An 18,705-nucleotide genomic window follows, 5' to 3' on the forward strand; every position below is an offset into this window, starting at 1 on the left:
ACTCCCTCAACCCCCCCATGGCTGCCCCACCCGCCCCCCCACCAAGTCCTTAACTTTCCATGCTTTTTTTGGGACTATGGAAATATAGTAGAGCCATTCTTCTGTTGAAAAGAACTCAGAAAGACCACAACAGGTTAGAATGTTGTTTACCTCATTAATTCCAATTTCAAATCTTTTGATTTACCTTGAAAATCTTGTATAGATATATTTGCATACCTAACAGTGCTAAGTAGTGCATCACACTGCACCGCACCTTTAAAAGGATCCTGTCTCATCCTGGTTGAGAATCATTCCTGTATAAGCTAACAGATTGGGCAACAAAGAAAGGAAGATATGCAGAGCAAAAGATTAGAGGAAGTCTGAATTTGTGGCTCGGTGTGATATGTAGGGTCATAGAAGGGAAAGGAACTAGCATTCTAGTCCCTGTTCTCAGCCCCCACTGTTGTTTCTGCTTTGCATGAACTAGTCTTTGGATAAAAGTGGCACTCAGGTGCAGGAGAAAGGAACAGAGGAAGGCACTGCCCTTGCAGTGTGCTCTCCATCTCATTCGGTCTCGGATCCAGGCTCCATCTGATTGATGTTTTTCTCCCTCATATCTTTTCCTCTTCACTGCTTAGTGGGTCACCTCCAACAGAAGGAGTGGAGGGTAGGGCTGTGCAAAGCTTTGGTCCCCGATTTGATTTGGTGGAGATTCAGCCCGATTCGGTGGCTGAATCTCCAAATCTGAATTGAATCAGAGGGCCCTTTAAGCTCTCCAAATCAAATCAGAACCTCCAAATTGATTCAGAGAGATTCGGAAAGATTCAGTGATTCGGACATAGACACAGCTCTAAATGTTTTTTCTACATACATCTAGGTAGCAGGCAGCTTGTGAATACTGCAATGCTGGGGCACAGGGTATCCCACAGAAGCGCAGGAGGCTCCCCAGCACACTAAGCAGCAGAGCAGGAAGTAGACCAGAAGCACTTCCTGTCCACTTCCGGGTCTGCTGTGGAGCGCACTGGGCCCCATCCCCCGCCCCATGCCTCCCTGGTTCAGTGACTGGTGCCTCCTGGCCAATTGCTGAGCCGGGGAGGTGTGGGGGGCCCCCCCGGCGTGCTCCCCGGTGGACCAGAAGTACTCCAGGTCCGCTTCTGGGTTCATTACCAAGCACGTGGAGGGCCTGACCCCCCACTCCTGTGGGATGCTCCATCCACCCCAGCATCGCAGTGCTCACAAGCCACACTGGTACCTTGAGGTACGTAGAAAAAACATTTAAATCTGTGTCTGTTTCTGAATCACTGATTCTCCGAATCAGCATTGAATCTTCAGATTCAGCCAAATCGAATCAGGGGAAGTGATCTGAATCAATGAATCAACTCACTGTCCCTGATTCGCACCAAATCTGAATCTGAATCAAATAGGGCCTGCTTCGCACTCCCCTAGTGAAGGGTGGTTGAGGCACTTCCTTAAGAAGCAGATATGGATTTAAATCCCCTCTTGCTGAGGGACCCTAGAACTTTCCTTCCATGTAGTTTCCCTTTTCCTGAACAAGTCTTCTGTTGGGGTAAAAGATGGGAGAACTCTTCTCCTCTTTCATCATGGGTTCAGGTTTATGCACCTTCTCTGTCAGAATAAGAATGCAGAGGCATGCAACTGGAGCAGATCCATTCTTAGCATGCTCAGAAGAACAAGTTGGGGGCAACAGAATCTAATACTATGTAAATGGCCTCACTGTTACTCACTCATTAAAATGGAGTTGAATCTGGGCCTGCCCATATAGATATCAGTGGCTATGAATGGAATATATGACATCCAACACACAGCACGCAGTCTAAGCCAGACACATAAGTCTCTTGCCTCTCTCTTGCAAAGACTGTGGCAATTTTCTCCACTTAAGATTCATAGCCATAAATTCACCCCCTCCTAGAATGAGAACAGTCTTATGAAATAAGGCTGGAATAGAGGGATTCCAAGATCCCCTCCTTCCAAGATATAATAAAGGTTCAAATTCCTTCTCTGCTCATGAGGATTTGAACTCGCATCTCCTACCTTAGCTTTCCCTGCTTGTCCCCATGCCCTGGAAGCAGGGAGATCCTGGCCCCAGCTCCCCAGTCAGGGGCAGAGGACTTGGAAAGAGCTGCAGGGGAGGGGCAGGTCCCATCCCCCTTCCCTGATCCACTGGTGGGGCAGCTAGCAGCTAGTTCACTACTAGCTGCCCCACTGATGGATTCAAGGCAGGGAGCTAGGACCTGCCCCAACCCTGCAGCTCTTTTCAAGCCCCGTGCCTCAATCACTTGATGAGAGCACAGGACTGGGACCTGCCTCTGACCAGGACAGTTCTCAGCCCCTGCTCCATGATTGCTGGATCTCCCAGCTGCCTGCTCCCTGATTGCGATGGCAAAGCAGGGACTAGAAGGTAAGGATCTCTCAGCCCTCTACCGTGATCATGATTTTGGAGCAGGGAGGCTTGGAGCAGCTTGCTGCCAGGGCAGGAGGACATAGTCCCTGCCTGGGCTCTGGTGGCAGAGCTCAACCCACAGCAAGCAACTCCCAGGGGCAGGGAACAATCTTCCACTCACTGGTGGCCAGCTGACTGGGAGCAGTTTTGCTTCTGGTCAGTTGTCTACATAAGTGCTACTGCACAGTAACTAATCACAAGTACATTTTCTACCTGCATTTGCAGGTAGCAAATTTACTCACAATTAGAGAGGTTTACTGCGCAGTAAGTGTGTGCACATGTAGATGCACCTGCTTACTATGCAGTAAACTATGCTAATGTGCAGTGAAGTGTCTCATGTAGACACACCCTATGTCTTATAATGGTAGAGTCCATTGGTGGATCTATCCTTGGGTGCTGTAGAATATTTGAAAGTGGGAATTAGGCACTTCTGAAAAGTTTTTAAGTGTTAAAATGGATGATGCAGAATAGTTCTATAATTACACATCACAGTTCCATCCATTTATAATGAAGATGATAAGGCACATTATAAATAGTGGGGGAGAAAAGTGATAAAATCACAAGTCCTTTTATCTCTAAAAGTTTTATCAGTCATTTCTTCTCTTATCACTATCATCCTGTTGGGTTTTTTTTCCAGAATCCACTGCTGCTTAACATAAAATGTCAGTTATCCTTTTTACACTGATGAATCAACACTTCATAGGTACTGTGCATTTTATCATTTCCCTCTTGAAGCAGTCACACTCATCCACTATAGTGCAGGGCTGGCACATAGGTGCTAATGAAGGCATGCATACTTGATAATTAACAAGGTCCCTGTTAAATATTTATGAGGGCTGAAAATGGAATTCATAAGACAGACAAAACAATATTGACATTACCTGGATTTGTTCGAATGGTACTTCAAAGCTGAAAGACTCATTGTAGTAGGGATTCAGAGTGTTCTTCTTAATTGTTGTCTTCTTCTTCTTCAGCCTCTTACCATTCTGCATCAGATGGATTTTCACATAGGGATCTGCATAATCACAATGAAAAGTCAAGGTAAGAATTGATGTCCGGATTAGTGCAGGGTCTACTGCACAGCATTTAATTCCAGATTTGAAGATTTGATGAAGAAGCTGTGCATGTTCAAAGCAAACAGTTTTAAAAGAACCTTTATTTTTATAAAGTCTATATTTGCAAAGGCTGAAATGTGATCAGTTACTGTTATTCCTATAGGAATATGAACTGTACCAAGTGGTGGATTAATTTTAAAGGAATACGGTACAAATCAGTAACTGTTATATCCACATACAGTTAATTCTAGGGTTGGGGGGATAAATTCTAACCTTATTCTGCTCCATGACATGTTAATCTATACACAGGGCATGTCTACATGAGATGTTTACTATGTAGTTGAATAATTAACTGCACAGTAAACATCTTGGGATCCACACGTGTGCTCCTATTAGGAAGCATGACATTAATAAACTCTGCAGCAACGTAGTCTTGTAAAATACAAGTACTACCTTGCTGCAGAGTTTTTTCATGTGCAGCAGTGCACGTGTAGATGCTGCCCTGGCTGGCTGGGGCATTGGGCACTTCAGTGCAGGGCTAGCCCAGAGGCAGCCCCCATGCTGGAGCACCCTCATTCCCCAGCCAGCCACTCTGCAGCAGGTGGAGCTGGGGGGAGCAACCAGCCCAGGGCTGCTCCCTGTTGCTCTACCTCCTACAGAGTGGCTGGCTGAGGCACGAGAGTGCTTCAGTGTGGAGCTAGCTGACAGGCAGCCCCCATGCTGAAGCACCCTTGTACCTCAGCCAGCCCTCTCCGCTGCATATGGAGCCCTGTCTGTCTGAATAGCGCTGGACTGGAAGGCCGAGCCCCCAGGGCTGTACGTGCTGTGGAGGGCTGGCTGCAGCATGAGGGTGCTTCAGACTCCTGGTGCTGAAGCACCCTCAGGCAGCCCCCATGTTGAAGGACCCTTGTGATGCTTTCCTATAGAGAGGGTGTTCTTCCTCTTGCTCGCACTACTACTGCTGGGCTTGCAAGTCTTTAGGAGCAGCCAACCTGGCGTAGAGCCAGATTATACAAAAAAAAATAGGAGTACTTTTTCTTTTACAGCTGCATAGAAATAGTAATGGGGATTACTGGTCTCAGTACCAATGTAAGGTATGAATAGACATTACTGCACTGCTGCATTCTCATCTGTAGGACTGCTGGTGGTCTTACCTAAGAAGACTGAAGAGATTCGGTATCTCTCTAATCACATTCCTTATGCAAGGCAAACACCCACTGATGTTGCTACACTGAAGGATCCCTCTCAGGGATATCAATAGGAATTTTGCCTCTAAGTATAGGAGCGAACTTCTAATTCTTGATTAGAATCTTGATCTGATTCCGACAATGGATTTGCTGGGTGCAATCTTTTCAGACCAGCATAAATCAGGAATAATTTCATTAAATTGCATTATCATGCTCCCATTCACAGTGATAACCTGGTGTGGGAAGAATCAGTTTCCTTCCTTTCATTATCTTGTATCTCAGTGATTCTCAACCAGGTGCCACAGCACAGGGGTGAGACTCTTAAAGGTGCTGTGCAATGTTAGCACTGTTATGACGTAAAAGTACCTACGCATGATTCACAAAATAAATCTAGAGCTTTCAAATAGGAATCTATAGTGTCAGAAGCATTTTGACATGTTGTGGTCTGAGTTCTTTGCCACAGAAGAACTGCTCTTTTTTCTGTAATCAAAAAATAAGTGAAAGCTAAGGGATGACATTTTCCCAAGGGGTGCTTTGAGTCTAAAAAGTTTGAGAACCTTTGCTATACAATACTCTGGTCAAAACATGAACAGGAACTTGCAGGTCTTTGAGCAGCAGTTGTGTGATGTACGCTCAAAGAAACCTCCCCTCTGGCAAGCCAGCAGGATCTGTGCAAAACTCCTGTCAGCTGGAAGTCACTCTTGGCATATTTTGCATGCAGGTTCTTTTACATTATTTATATCAAAGAGAGGTGCTTCATCCCTCCCTTCTGAGCGCTCGATGTGGGGAACAAGTGAACATTTGAAGTTAAATTTCCTTATGCTTACTATGAGCACATGATTTTTTAGAGTGTCCAATAGAATCTATGCTTGAAATACCTGGGAATAATTGCTTCCTGCTACAAGGCACTTATAGTGAAAGGCTCTAGGAACTCAGTATGTACAGCTGAACCCAGAGAAGTTTAAGAGCGTGATCTCAGTCTCTGATAATGGGCTCTTCAATATAGGAAATGCACAACAAGATTCAGGGGCTGTAAATTGAAGCTAGACAAATTTAGGATAGAATTTGAGGTTCTGAGTCTTTTTAGCACTGAGAATACTTAACCACTGGAACCATCTTACCAAAGGTGGTCATTGATTCTCTATTACTGGCAATTTCTGAATGAAGACCAGTTGTTGGGCTCTAGTTCAAACCAGACCAAAATCAGGGCACATAAATGATCTGTGCTTTACAGGAAGTCAGATTAGATCCCAAGAATGTCTTTTGGGTTTATAATGTAGGAATTAGGAAGTATGGTGGGAAGAACTTTAAATACTACCATTTTTGTTTCCTCAGCAGAAGTATTGTTTTCCTCTGCATCTTGCAAACTGGGTCTGGCACCCATGCTACTAGAATTCAGAAGTGCAAAGCAGAGGATTCTGTAGATCAGCCAAGTTCAATCAAAACATGAAAAGAAATGGTCTAAACCAGGGTCAGCCATGCATGCCACAAGTAGCACGGGCAGTCTGTGTGTGTGGCATGTAGCAGACAGAGAAGGGGACAGGCAACATAGTGGCAAGCATAGGAAGATTAATGTACGGGCCAGTGAGGCCTGAATCCAGGAGCCCCTGCCAATCGGGAGCCCCCTGGGTGCCTGGGTTTCCTTGGGAAATGACAGGTTTCTCCTTGCAGGCTGGCAGCAATCCAGTGGGGTGGGGGTAGGGACTGGGGCTGGGGGACCTGGGGCCAGGGTGGGGAGCAGGATGGAGCTACAGGTGGCTCATCCAGGGAATGAGGGGGGGAGGGCAGCTGCTCCCTGCCACTGTGCGCACCCCCAGGGGAGGTGGGGGTGGTGAGTTGTGCCTACCTCTGCTAGGCAGGCAGAGGGCATGTGGACTGTGTGGGACCTCTGGGGCAACGCAGCAGAGCAGAGAGCCCAAGACCACAGAGGGCAGCCTGCATCTGCTGTCACCCCACTCGGCTTTGCTTTGGCCATGGTGGGGAGCAAGGAGGAGAGGCAGGCATGTGCCATCTCACCCCCAGCCCAGCTGGGCCCACTCAACCTCTCCCGTGGAACATGGAGGCCTGCTCTGCCCTTGGCTGCGGCAGCACCAGGAGGGAGAGGGGCCCCTCTCCCTGCTGGAGTCCAGCTCCTGCAGGCGCGAGGGGGCCTCCAAATTTCTGTTTGCCCAAAGCCCCAATAAACTTTAAGTCACCACTGGTGGCAGGTAGGACAGGGAGCAGAAAGCAAAGCAATAGATTGGGCAGCAAACTGAAAACAACAGCCAATTAAGCAAAGGAAGGGGATCAGAGTGGCACTCAGGGAGGGTGTAGGGCTAATTTGTGGCACCTGCCAAAAAGGCTGGCCCTCACTAGTCTAAACCATTACTTTTGTTGAGACTTTGTTGAAATTCAATTTGAGATAAGAAAATATCTTTTTAATATGGATAATATTTGATAAATAGTTAGAAAATAGAGTGTTAACGAAGTGATTGTGTAGGAGTGATGTTGTAGGCAGGATGGTCCAGGAACTATGCAAGGATTTTTGTGGGTGATTTTGTTGGACTAACTGCATAGTTGGGCTGGACTTAGACAAGCTTTTGAATGCATTGCATTCTTCTTTAGGTATTAAAAAAGTTATTGGTATATGAAGAAAATCATGGAAATAAATTAAGATGGTGTTATACCATGGATTAAGTAACTATACCAATGGGAAAACCCCTGACCTGTAGAAATGAACGCTGAATTCTACTGTACTTAGTCTGTGAGTAAATGACATACATACAGGATTTGTTGTTCAATTCATGAAAGAATTTTATGGCAATCACATTGATGACAGTGTGGATATGCTGTTATGTGTAGAAACAAGCTGCACTGCAACTAAACCACTTTTAAAAATAATATTAGCATTAAGTATCTACTCTTCATCTATTATCCTGATGCTTTTAAACATTTTGGGACTGATGCTACTTTCTTTTTCAAACTGATTTTCTTTCTAGTTTCACACTGATATGGGTCATGGTGCATGGAAGGTACGAAGACCCCATATCAGATAAAGTAGTTAGATTTAGGTAATTATTTTTTTTCTTTTGATGCCAGCTTCTTTATTATCTTGCATCATCTTGTTTTCCTACTCACAAGAAAGCCTCTCTAGGGTCAGCAGGCTCAATCTGAAAGTCAACCAATGCAGTAGAGAGACAAGTGGTACTTGTTGGTAGACACAAGCCTACCCTGGCAGCCATCACAGTTAAGTACACTTCAGAAATTGGTATGCTGAATATAATGGAACATTAAACAACCAATCGTGCTGCATGTGCCATTTATTATTAGAAAAGAACAAATTAAATGTCAGCTAGCTATGTGAAATCATAATAATTTTGTCTAATTTATAAAGAAAGCATTAAAAGGCTTTCCATATTTACAATGCTAATTAGAAAGAAGCAGTTCACAGCTTAAGAATACTGAATACAGAGCTACAAACTAGAGTGACTCAATTTAGAGTGTATTATAACTCTGGCAGGTTGTGGTCTTTAAACTGTCATGATGATGTCAACCATCCCATAACCTGCAGCTGCCATTCACCTTAGCAAACTATATACTTTTTTAATATATTGTGCTACTAGAATTTAAGTATATGGTACTAATTAAAGTTTCATTATTACTTTGTTCATGTGTTCATCTCTTTTATACAGAATTACAAATTTTTACTAGTAGCAAAGAAAGACTCACACACATTTAAGCTTAAGAACTATTTTTATATGATGGGTTATTGCTAGTAAAGCACATGACGATTAATATATAAAACCTCAATGTACTGGATTTTGCAGTGAAGATAGACTAAGCTTCTAGACCTCCTCATGAACAGATGGTGGTTGAATCTGGATTTCTCTGACTTTCTAGCAATTTAGTCAATATTTTAATGACTGCACCACAAGTCAGTCATTACCAAAGCTATTCTCTGATGATCATTTTGAAGGTGGCCCCCTTAGCAGCTACAAGAAGTAAGTAAGTGTGGGGCCTAGAGGAAAAGCATAAACCAGAGGTGTGTGTGGCTGCTGGCTTGGATGGGAAAGAGCCCTGCATTCTAGCTTGAACTCACCTTTTCCTTCCTAGGTGAGTACCTAGCTACTGGGGACAAAAGATAGATTCATTCTCTCTCTCCCTTACATTGTTAAGTCTAATACCCATTAGTCACAGGCTTTGGTCAAAAACATTTTCAGGTCTCCAAAGCCACTTTGTACCAGTTAGGGGTACGCACTGCATACATGGCCCAGCTACATATGCTGCCAGTGTTTAGCCTGCTACACATGCCTAGTCTGCATGCACCTGCAGTTGTAGGATCATGTGTTTAGGAAAAGAATTCCTTCCTGCAGGGAAGTGCCATGTAGATGAGCAGATCTGGGTGTTTAGATGTCCAAGAAGGGAACAGAATGCCAACCCAAATGTACCCACCATCTGGGTATGAACTGTTGTATTTTGAATCACTTTGGGTGAATACTGTTGATTTCCTGATTGCAAGTAAAGACCACCCCATTGAGGGGTGTTCTGTGTGTTTGTAGATTCCCATTTGCTGGTATAGAAGAGGGAGTATTGTAGCTAGAGAAGCCCACAGGTTCCAAGGGGACTAGAACAAGCTATGCTTCATAGCACTTTGTCCCGTAACTTCATATTAATTGCAATGTGGGATTAAATGCTTGTTGCTGCTACTTTATCTGCTCCAACGTTAGCATTCTATGCATGGAGGCAAAAAAAGCTATAAAAATCAGAGCTTGAATTGCACATTGTTGGTTTTACAAGTACATCTCAAGGAAGGCTAATAAGACAGCTTTTAAGGCGTTGGTGTAATAAACTGATATCTTTTGTTTTATTGAAGTTTAGAGGGAGGATGTCGGTACATTATTTAAAGGAGACCAAATTATCTGAGTCTCACCTGAAATGCAAGTTGCAGTTGTACAAAATTGGTGGTGAGCACTTCAGTATTTTAGAAACTGGCTACTGAGATACCAAAGCAAAAATTCAATTCATACCAATACCCTGATCATTGCCACTTTGTGGCCCATGTGTATGTAGCCTGTTTTAAAAAATGTACACAAAGCAAGGCTAAAGCAATATATAAAATTCAAGTAGAAGAATCTGTGGAGCACAACAAGGTGGAAAGAAAATATTCTGACAAACAAAGGAGAGCTGGAGAGCCACTGTTTGTCAGTGGATTTTAAAATGAAAATTAATTATAAGTGATGAATAGTTAATGAAAAATCATTTTTTGCCTTTGATAGGGCAGCAATTAGTGCACATGAATTTCCAGTTGGATAGAGCAAACTCTTTACAGCACAGCAATGTCAACAAAACAGCTAAGTTGGAATGGTATTACTACAAAGGTTTATTCTGAACGCAAGCATAAAGATGGGGGTTTGATCTTTGATAAATATTTGTAAGGCTCCTGTTCTATGGTGTGCTAATCAAAGTGAGAAAAACCCTCAGATAGAAAGTTGACAAATTTGAAAAAAACCCTTGCAAATTGATTCTAAGACTGACTGTTTTCATAAGGCTGTGGGGATATATCACTGTTCAAAGAAAAAAAAAATCTGCCAGTCCTGGTTGGTGAGATCAGACAAAACCCCTAGTAAGTCTAGAGTAAATCTATAATGATTAATAGAGAAGACAGAGCAAGAATAAACTAGCAATAAATGCAGTTTCATAAGTTTCACATGAGATAGTAATGTATTAAGAAAGGAGCTGCAAATAAAATAGAGAAAATAATATAGGCTGGAATCACCACTAACTGTATTTTTATTAGAAAATGTCAGGGTATCGGCATGCTATTTAGCACATCCACTTTTGGAAAGAAAGTCATTCAAAGTTGCCCCACGACTGCCTGGCGGAATGCAAAATGTTCAAGCCAGTTCCCATTTTGAACAGACTGTTGAAAAGAGCTCCCAAATTCATCTAGTAGATAAGAAAAATTAAAGCTGGAGTTGCTCTTTTATCAGAGAGGTGATTTTAAGGGTGAACCTTAGTGAGGATAGGGCCCAAACTACTCTCTCTTCCTGCTGCTGCACAAGAGATAGGCGGAGGAGGAGGTGTGCCACTCCAGAGTCCCAATAGCTGGGGCAGGGTGATGGACTCAATTCTACAGCCTTTTTCCATGAATCTGGTGTGGTTCTTCCACATCTAGCCAGCATAGAGGAACTGCTGAATGACACAGCAGCCCTTTGGATTTTCTACATCAATTGGGCCAAGGGTTAATATTAACACCATTATTGTACTTCCTTCTGCTAGTGGAAGAAAATGGCAGCCAGGAGACGTTTCATTGTAGGGTCAGCCTGGCTCCTGGAGAAGGAGCAGAACAGGACAAACCCTTCACTTGTCTTTATCACATCTGCTGGATTTCCCCCCACATTTCAGGACATCCTTACTCTACGTGCCTAGAAATTCTTCCCCCACTGGAGGAGATGATTCAGCGTGATGCCTGTGGCTTTCAAGCCACAGATAATTTAACTTTTTCCATCTGTGTGTGTGTGGTAGGAGGGAGCAAATAATTAAGGCCTCAGAAATAACCTCTAATGAGTTTGGAGGGATATCATGCATGGGTTGTCTAAACCAGTATTCTTTAGAGAGATGGAAAGCCTTGGAATTGGAAGGAAAGCCAGAGGAAGATAATTTGAACTACCTGGGGAAGCAGCAATATCAGGTATAATTACTAAGAATCAGTACAAATGCTGCACGGCCTTTTAGATGGTCTACAAGTTATGGTTTATGCTCATTAAGTCATGTTGTGCCTTTTACCTTCCTCCACAATGAGTGACTTAGAGATGGTGCCTTATCTTTAAAGAGCAGCTGATGACTCATGGAAAACACTGAAAAAAACATTCTCATTAGAGAATTAGTTTTCTTGGTATAAAATAATTTCTAGCTCACTCTCACTGCAGTATTTGTTTGAAAATGAAATAGTTGCTTCCTTGACGTTTATTTGCTACTTAATGCTTTTTTCTCAGCTGCCATTAACATTTCTGTGGGATTTCATGATAATTTCCATAGTTCCAAGTATGATATAACTCACTTAAAGGAGATCTGAGTAGGGTGACCATATGTCCAGGTTTGCCTGGGACAGTCCTGGATTTCATAAGCCAGTCCTGGCAGGTTGGTCAAAAGTCCTGGGCCAGAGTCCGGTGGGGTGACATGGTGCACAGGCAGGTGGGTGGGTAGGCTTGCACTGCTGCCACTGTGTGGGAGCAAGGAATATAGGGACTTTGGATATGGCCTCTTAGATAGGGTGACCATACATCCATCTTCCCCAACAGCAGAAGCAGTGCCTTGCCTACCCACCTGCCCAGTGCACCATGCTGCTCTGCCTCCCGGCCAAGCTCCGGCCAGCTGAGACCAGCCTAAGGAATCTGGGAGTGCCCTTGTCATGTCGGGATGTATAGTCACCCTAGGTATGAGTCAGATTTTAAGATGAAGCAGAAATTTGCTAGGTGGGCCTGGGGAGAGGAGACTGGAGATTTGCTGGGAAGATGTAGGATCTAAGAGTGCCAGAAGCAGGTCTCTGATTCTCAAAAGAATTTCTTGACAGGCCTCACACCAGCAATGAAAAGTAACTTTTAAGCAAGTTTAAGCAGCACACTCATGATCCTGCACAGGAGAATTCATGAAAGCTAGCTTCATGCTACCCCATAGCATAGGAGCCATGGATAGAATAAAAAAAGAGATCAGGCCTTTGGGAGCCAGCAGCAGTCGGGCCCAAGACTAGCCCAGTCCTTACTTAGCTGTGCTCTACCCCTCCTGAAAGGGGTATACAGAATGTCACACAGCTTCACAGTCCTCTGACCAGCTGCATCTATCTTTGCACATTCTTTGCATGACTACTGTTTCTTTGTATTTCTTGGACTAAGCTCCTCTAACTGAAATTGCAAGTTCTTTTCTTATAGAAATAGCAATTTTTTTTCAAAGGCCAGGGCTTTTTAATACCACAGGGAATGGGGATTGGTGCTTATTAACAGTAGTCTTCCTGCAATGTAGAAAGTTAAAATGGGAAATGGAGCAAAAGCAAGGTTTAAAAATAATACCTTGTTACTGTTGTGCAATTAAACAAATATACGGTTGTTATTAAAATGCTGAATCCAGTAAATAAGGAAACACTGAGGAGAAGGAAGCATTATACAACTGACAGAGTGCCAATGCTTTACCCTTCAGAGGATTGCAGACTGGGATTGCTAAACAAGTAAAACAGACAGTAGAAACAGAATTGTTCAGATGAGTCTGCAAGTATCTATTGCACTCTCCAACTAGAATGTAACCACAAGTGTTACAACTCCAGACGGGGAGAATAGCATAAAACTGGAAGAAAAAAACCCCTTATTTAAAAACAGCACAAATTAGGGTTTATGAGCTTGAGATAAAAATTTACTGCCAAAGAAAGGGCAGTTGATCACAGGCAGCCCATTTCAACCTAGCTACTCATAAGCAAAACTAACTGTTTTACAAAGCACAGTAATTTTGGGTTGAACCCAGCAGCAAAAGACGCCTTATGTTTTTATCCTGAGCCAAAACTGAAGACTCTGGTGGGAAAGTAAGGCAGCTGAACCAAGTACTCTGTAAATGTGATTACACTGAAAATGCCAGCTACAAAGCAGTAATCCGCTCTACACTATATCAGCCAGGACACCAGCTTCCTCAGTTCAAAAGGACAGGGTTGATGTTGCTGAATCTTTAATGCAGTTGAATGGGCGGGGGTGAATGGAGTACAATATTCATTTAAAAACTCCTATGTCCTCCTATCTTTTGGTAGAAAAAGAGAGAAGTCCTGCAGTTTTAGGCAATGGGTAACAATAAAAAGGAATAGCATATATTTTGTGGTATATACATAAATGGCACATAGGTAATAAACAAGGTGTGGTAGACATGACATTAAGCAAGGGAGAGCAGAAATGATGGAGCAAAACACAAATCTATATATTTTCTGTATTGCAATTGTACTCTGACTGATGGGCTTGAACCAACATCTGTTACATCCCAGAAGAGTGTCCTAACATCTAGACTGTAAGGCAGCTAGAGATGGGTTGCTTGCTATCTCTCCTACGGAAACTGTTGCACTTTGTATGCTATGTGAGGCCCTAATTTGCTACACTATACCTGTTCTCATACTCACACTCTTTTTTTTCCCCCACCCCCGCATGTTTTGTGAGAGGCTTGATCTATTAGACTTAGTCTGAGAACATCTGCTCAGTGGACTGGGCGCTCTCAGTAGATAGGCAAGGGAACACTTACTCTGAGAAGCCCAGGGTGGGGGCACTACCATCAAGCTGCTGAGCACTGCAGCATCAGGGCTTGCATGGTTATGTGTATACCTACCAGCAGAAAAAAAGTGGCTTTTCTGGTAGAAACTTAGGGGGCTAGAGAACCTGGATGGCATGTGACTGGGGGGATGGGGTTTGAGGCTCTCAGTTTTGAAGTTAGATGCTTTTGTCACTGGCCCAAACCTGGTTATGTTTTGGGGGCTCATGGTGTGTCATGACTGTTTTCTCCTGTTTTGCAGTTTGCATATTAGCATCTGTTCTACCCAGGAAAGCGCACAAACACCAGCAGTCTCTCCCTCTGCCTGAAGAAGGGTGTTTGTGCCAGAAAGCTTGCAAAGAACAATTTTTTCCAACTAGTTAGTTGGTCTAATAAAAGATATCACATCTACCCAAAGAACCTTGTCTGCCTGTCGTACTGATATGGTATTTGTGGTCTTCTTGGAAAGCCAGTGTTATCCTGTATCCATTTATGTTACTGTTTTCACAATGTGCTTGTGCTTTCTGCATACATCTTTAGGGTTTTAGATATAGTTAGGAATGGCCTATTCAGCCAAATGACTGCCAGGTATGTTGGGCAGACCGAAGTGTTCTGGTTCCTGTTGAGAGGAGGTGTGGATTGCTGGTTGGAAGGAGTGAGCTAGTTAGCGTCAGAGAGACCCCAGTAGTCGGGACTGGAAGAAATCTGGAGGAAGGTGATTTCTGGTGATGCTGGTTAATACTCTGAGGAAGGCTAAGGTGCAGTTAAGTGAGATGGTTAGGAACTTTTCTTGTTTTGCTTTTCTGTATTCAAATATATAGTCATTTTTGAGTGTGTTCAATCCTTTAATCCAGGGGTGGCCACCAACCTGTGGCTCCGGAGCCACAAGTGACTCTTCAGAAGTTAATATACGTCTCCTTGAATCTTTGCACAAGCACACGGTGGCCAAATGGAAGCTGGTCACCATGTGCTTGTGCAAAGATTCAAGAAGACGCATATTAGCTTCTGAAGGTGTGGCTCGGGAGCTGCAGGTTGGCCACCCCTGCTTTAATGTAATACATCTTTTGTTGTTTGGCTCTTTACTGATTGCCTGTGGAGAGAGTGATTTCTAGGTGAGTGATATTCCAGGCAAGCCCTTTCTATGGAGAGGTGAACCTAGAAAAAATTCCTGCAACCCAACAGTGTGAGGGGGCCCCTGGGGCTGACAGATTCCCTCACTGGAGCTGCAGGGGCTGATACAGGGGTAGGCAATGTTTTTTGGCTGGAGTGCTGAAAAACCCACAATGTCTACCTTGTAAGGTGCTGGAGTGCCAGCATGCCACAAAAACAAAACTGGGGTGGGGGGGAAGGGGGGCAACATTTATGATTATTAACTGTATTAAATATGCAGTGCATATTAATACAGTGTCCCTTCGTGGGCAGGGATGGGGTGCAGCCACCCTGCCCACGAAGGGACACTGCCTGGCTGGGGCAGGACTCTGGGCTCAGGGAGCACCCTGCTTTCTCTCTGTGCGTGCTGGGTACATTGCGAGTGGGAGCTGCAGGCTGTTCCCTCGGGCTCTGGGAACAGGCACTGCAGCCAGTGCTCAGGGCCAAGCTGGCCAGGAACCTGCAGCGCAGCGGCTCTATGCAGTGCCTGCCCCAGCCCTGGCCCCTGGAGGGGAGCTGTGGGTGGGCAAGGCCAGGACCCGGGCAGGCTGAGGCAGCCGCGGTAGCTGTTCCCAAGCTCCAGGGGGCTCCCACAGCCAGGCCCTTGCACTGGGGATGGCTCTGCCCTGCTTGCACTGTGCCCAGCGTGCAGGGAGGTAGATCCCGGAGGGAAGCCCGCCAAGCACGGTGTCTGGCCTGCCAGGCTGCATCCCCATGCACGCAGGGTGGCTGCGGCCCATCCCTGTGGAGCCATGCGGGCCAGGCCAGGCCCCACCACAGGTGCCGCTGGGCACCCCTGCCTGCCTGCTCACCACAGCTCGAGCCCAGGGAGCCCCGGGGCTGCCCCCACTTCCTACCCACTCCTGCCTTCCTAAGGGCCTGACCGGGTGGTCTTGCCCGCAGCGCCTCCCCCCACACCACCCAGACTCTGTCCTGACCGCCCAGCCCCAGCACTGGGCACCTCAGTGCTGCCCCGGGTGAGACAGGGTGTCTGCCTGCCAGGGCCCAGGGCTCTGCCACCCACTGGAAGCCTCCAGGGCAGTGACCCTGTGCAGCGCCTGCCCCGGCCCAGGCCCTGTCCACCCACAGCTCCCGCCTGGGGGCAAGGGGCAGGGGCAGTTGAACACAGGCAGCCTCCCTGCCTGTGTTGTTCTGGCTCCAGCCCGGTGCCTGCTGTGGCACTGGGACTTGTGCCTGTACGGGAGAGCCCAGAGCAGCAACTTGAAAAAAAAAAAATTTAAACAATTTCTTTGCATGTCTCCCGGTGTGCCAGGAAAAAGGCACGCGTGCCTGAGGTTGCTGACCCCTGGGCTGATATAAGGTCAGAGGACCTGAGGGAGCGATCCCAGGGAAACCTTGGTCTGTTTCTTGGGACAAAAGTAGCACAGTGGGGAGAAACTCGGGGCTCTGCAGGACCCCCCATGGCTGGGTTTGTGATAGTCACTATGTGAAAATCTGCGGAAAAAAGCAACTGGAGTGGCTGATAGAAGAAAGATCAGAAAGAAGAACTAAACACAGTCAGTCTGGCCACCCAAACTAAGGATTTGACAGTGATCTGAAAGCAAATGAAAGTTGAGAAAATGAGCTGTTTATGGTGTTCCAAAGGGCCCTATAACTAGACTAAATGGGCTGCAATTAATTAAAGGAAGGTTTAGCCTGAATATCAGTGAAACATTCAGTCAGATTTGTTAAACCAGTATCGTCTTCTGCAGAAAGTAATTGAGGTCCTATCACTAGAATTAATTAGAAAAAAATGAGACCAAGTATCAGAGAGTATGTAGTGCTATAGGAAATAATTCTACATTTGGCTGAGTGTTTCTTTGCTAGTTTTTCTTTCATTTCTACTATATTTTCAGCTATGTTTCCATAAAATTAGTAATTGAAAACAGAATAATATCTCCTGCAGAAAAAAAAAATAGCTCAGAAGCTGCAAAGAAAATAAGACCTGATCCTTCTCTGAGGATGCACAGGATGACAAAAGAAAATTTGAGATATGGTCTATCAAAAGAAAGTAACCTGTGCTGTTATGAAAAGAAAGTGTATTGCAAACAGAAGCAGCAACTAGTCAAACTAATTTATTAGCAATTTGCTGTAGCAAGAATTTACATTTCATGTGATAGTCTTCTCATGGCGACATCATCAAGCCACAGCTTTGCAGCTTGATTGCACATCAGCATGGTGCTGCTAATGTTCTGCTTTTCAATACAGAAAGGAGATGATACAGTATGCTTAAAGATAATCTTCACTCCCTCCCATGCAGAGTCAGAAGCAACACATTTCGAAAAAAGACAGAAGCAGAGATAAAGGCTGCCTCACATACAAGCTACTGTGCAGTAACTCCACTTACATGCATTTTTTCTCAAATTCAACAAACATATTTATGACAGGATATGCCATGCACTAAGCCAAAGATAATGTTTTAGAGGAAAAGCAAAGATAGGAGAAGCAAGCAAGGAATGCAGCAGTGATAATAATGTAATTGCCTTTTTTTTTTTTAAATGCCTTTGTATATGAAAGAGATGGAATTCCAATGTGAGGTAGAAAAATATAATGAATATATTTTATAAAGAGAAAAAAATTAAAAATAACTGAAGTATTTCACATAAATGCCTGTTCTGCCATTTTATAGCCAGCATTTTTCTTAGTGTAGGTAAACATGCAGTCTTTGATGTCTGACAATGTGAAAGAGACATGTTTATGATTCAGATGATTAAACCAAAAATATCAAATCAGTGACAGCTAATACTGCAGGAACCCTGCAGTACAAAAAGAATAAAAAAACACAAGTCCTAGAGGTTTGTTCTTCGAGCGTCTATGACTATGAGGACCATCAAAGCAACCTGATCTCTACGCTTCACAGCTGAGCGAGAAACCAATCCCAGATATACTTTATCAAAGCTGATATTTATTTTCAAGAGCATATCACAATGTTGAAGCCATATTTCATTCATCTGTAGTTGTATATATAAAAAAAGAGCCCCCTAGCTTACATATTTTCTTCTCAAGTTCAATCAAATTCCCAGTACTTTCTATACCTGAGAAGTTTATATTTACATGTAGGTCAATTCTGGTAAGTTTGTTTCTTTATAAGTTTTGCTTTTTTTCGTAATGGATTAGTGTGTTATGGAAAAGAACTGCAAATACAGTGAAGACAACTAGGTTCCCCAACACAAGGAGAAAATATTTGTTTAATAAATATACACTAAGCAAGATTTTTTCTGGTTATGTTGTGAACAGCTTTTGCAGTTGGCTTCCCAAAGCTAAGAAACTATTTTGCCCAAAAGGGAGAAATACACTTTTAGGTCTCAAAGAATATATCAATCCTACATATAACAAGCCATGGGGGGGTCTCACCATGGCTCGCCTCGACCGCCTTTATATCACCAGGCACCACCTGCCACTCCTGCGCAGCAGCCGCATCGCTCCCTCGGGTCTCTCATATCATGGCCTGGCCTTCAGCGAACTGAGCCTGCCGGGGAGAGCCTGCACACGGGCACCGTATTGGTGTTTTAACGTCAGCCTGCTCCAGGACTCTTATTTCTGGGACTGCTTTGCCCACTTCTGGTGGAGGTGGGAGGCCGCGAGACCAAGCCACTCCTCCTGGAAGCTGTGGTGGGGCGTT

General features: G+C 44.4%; 1 protein-coding gene across 6 annotated transcripts in view; it reads right to left on the reverse strand.

Moving 5' to 3' along the window:
• The window catches only part of SYT1 (synaptotagmin 1), a 575,639-nt gene that overhangs the window by 10,058 nt on the left and 546,876 nt on the right, over positions 1-18,705 (reverse strand). For all 6 annotated transcript variants that reach the window (XM_025200918.1, XM_014518734.2, XM_025200919.1 and 3 more), the window contains one exon: positions 3,322-3,455. In XM_025200918.1, coding sequence (XP_025056703.1) covers positions 3,322-3,455 — 134 coding nt within the window. The remainder of the gene's footprint in view (positions 1-3,321; positions 3,456-18,705) is intronic.

This window comes from Alligator sinensis, unplaced genomic scaffold (assembly GCF_000455745.1).
Source record: "Alligator sinensis unplaced genomic scaffold, ASM45574v1 scaffold465_1, whole genome shotgun sequence".
In the NCBI taxonomy this organism is placed as follows: Eukaryota; Metazoa; Chordata; order Crocodylia; family Alligatoridae; genus Alligator; species Alligator sinensis.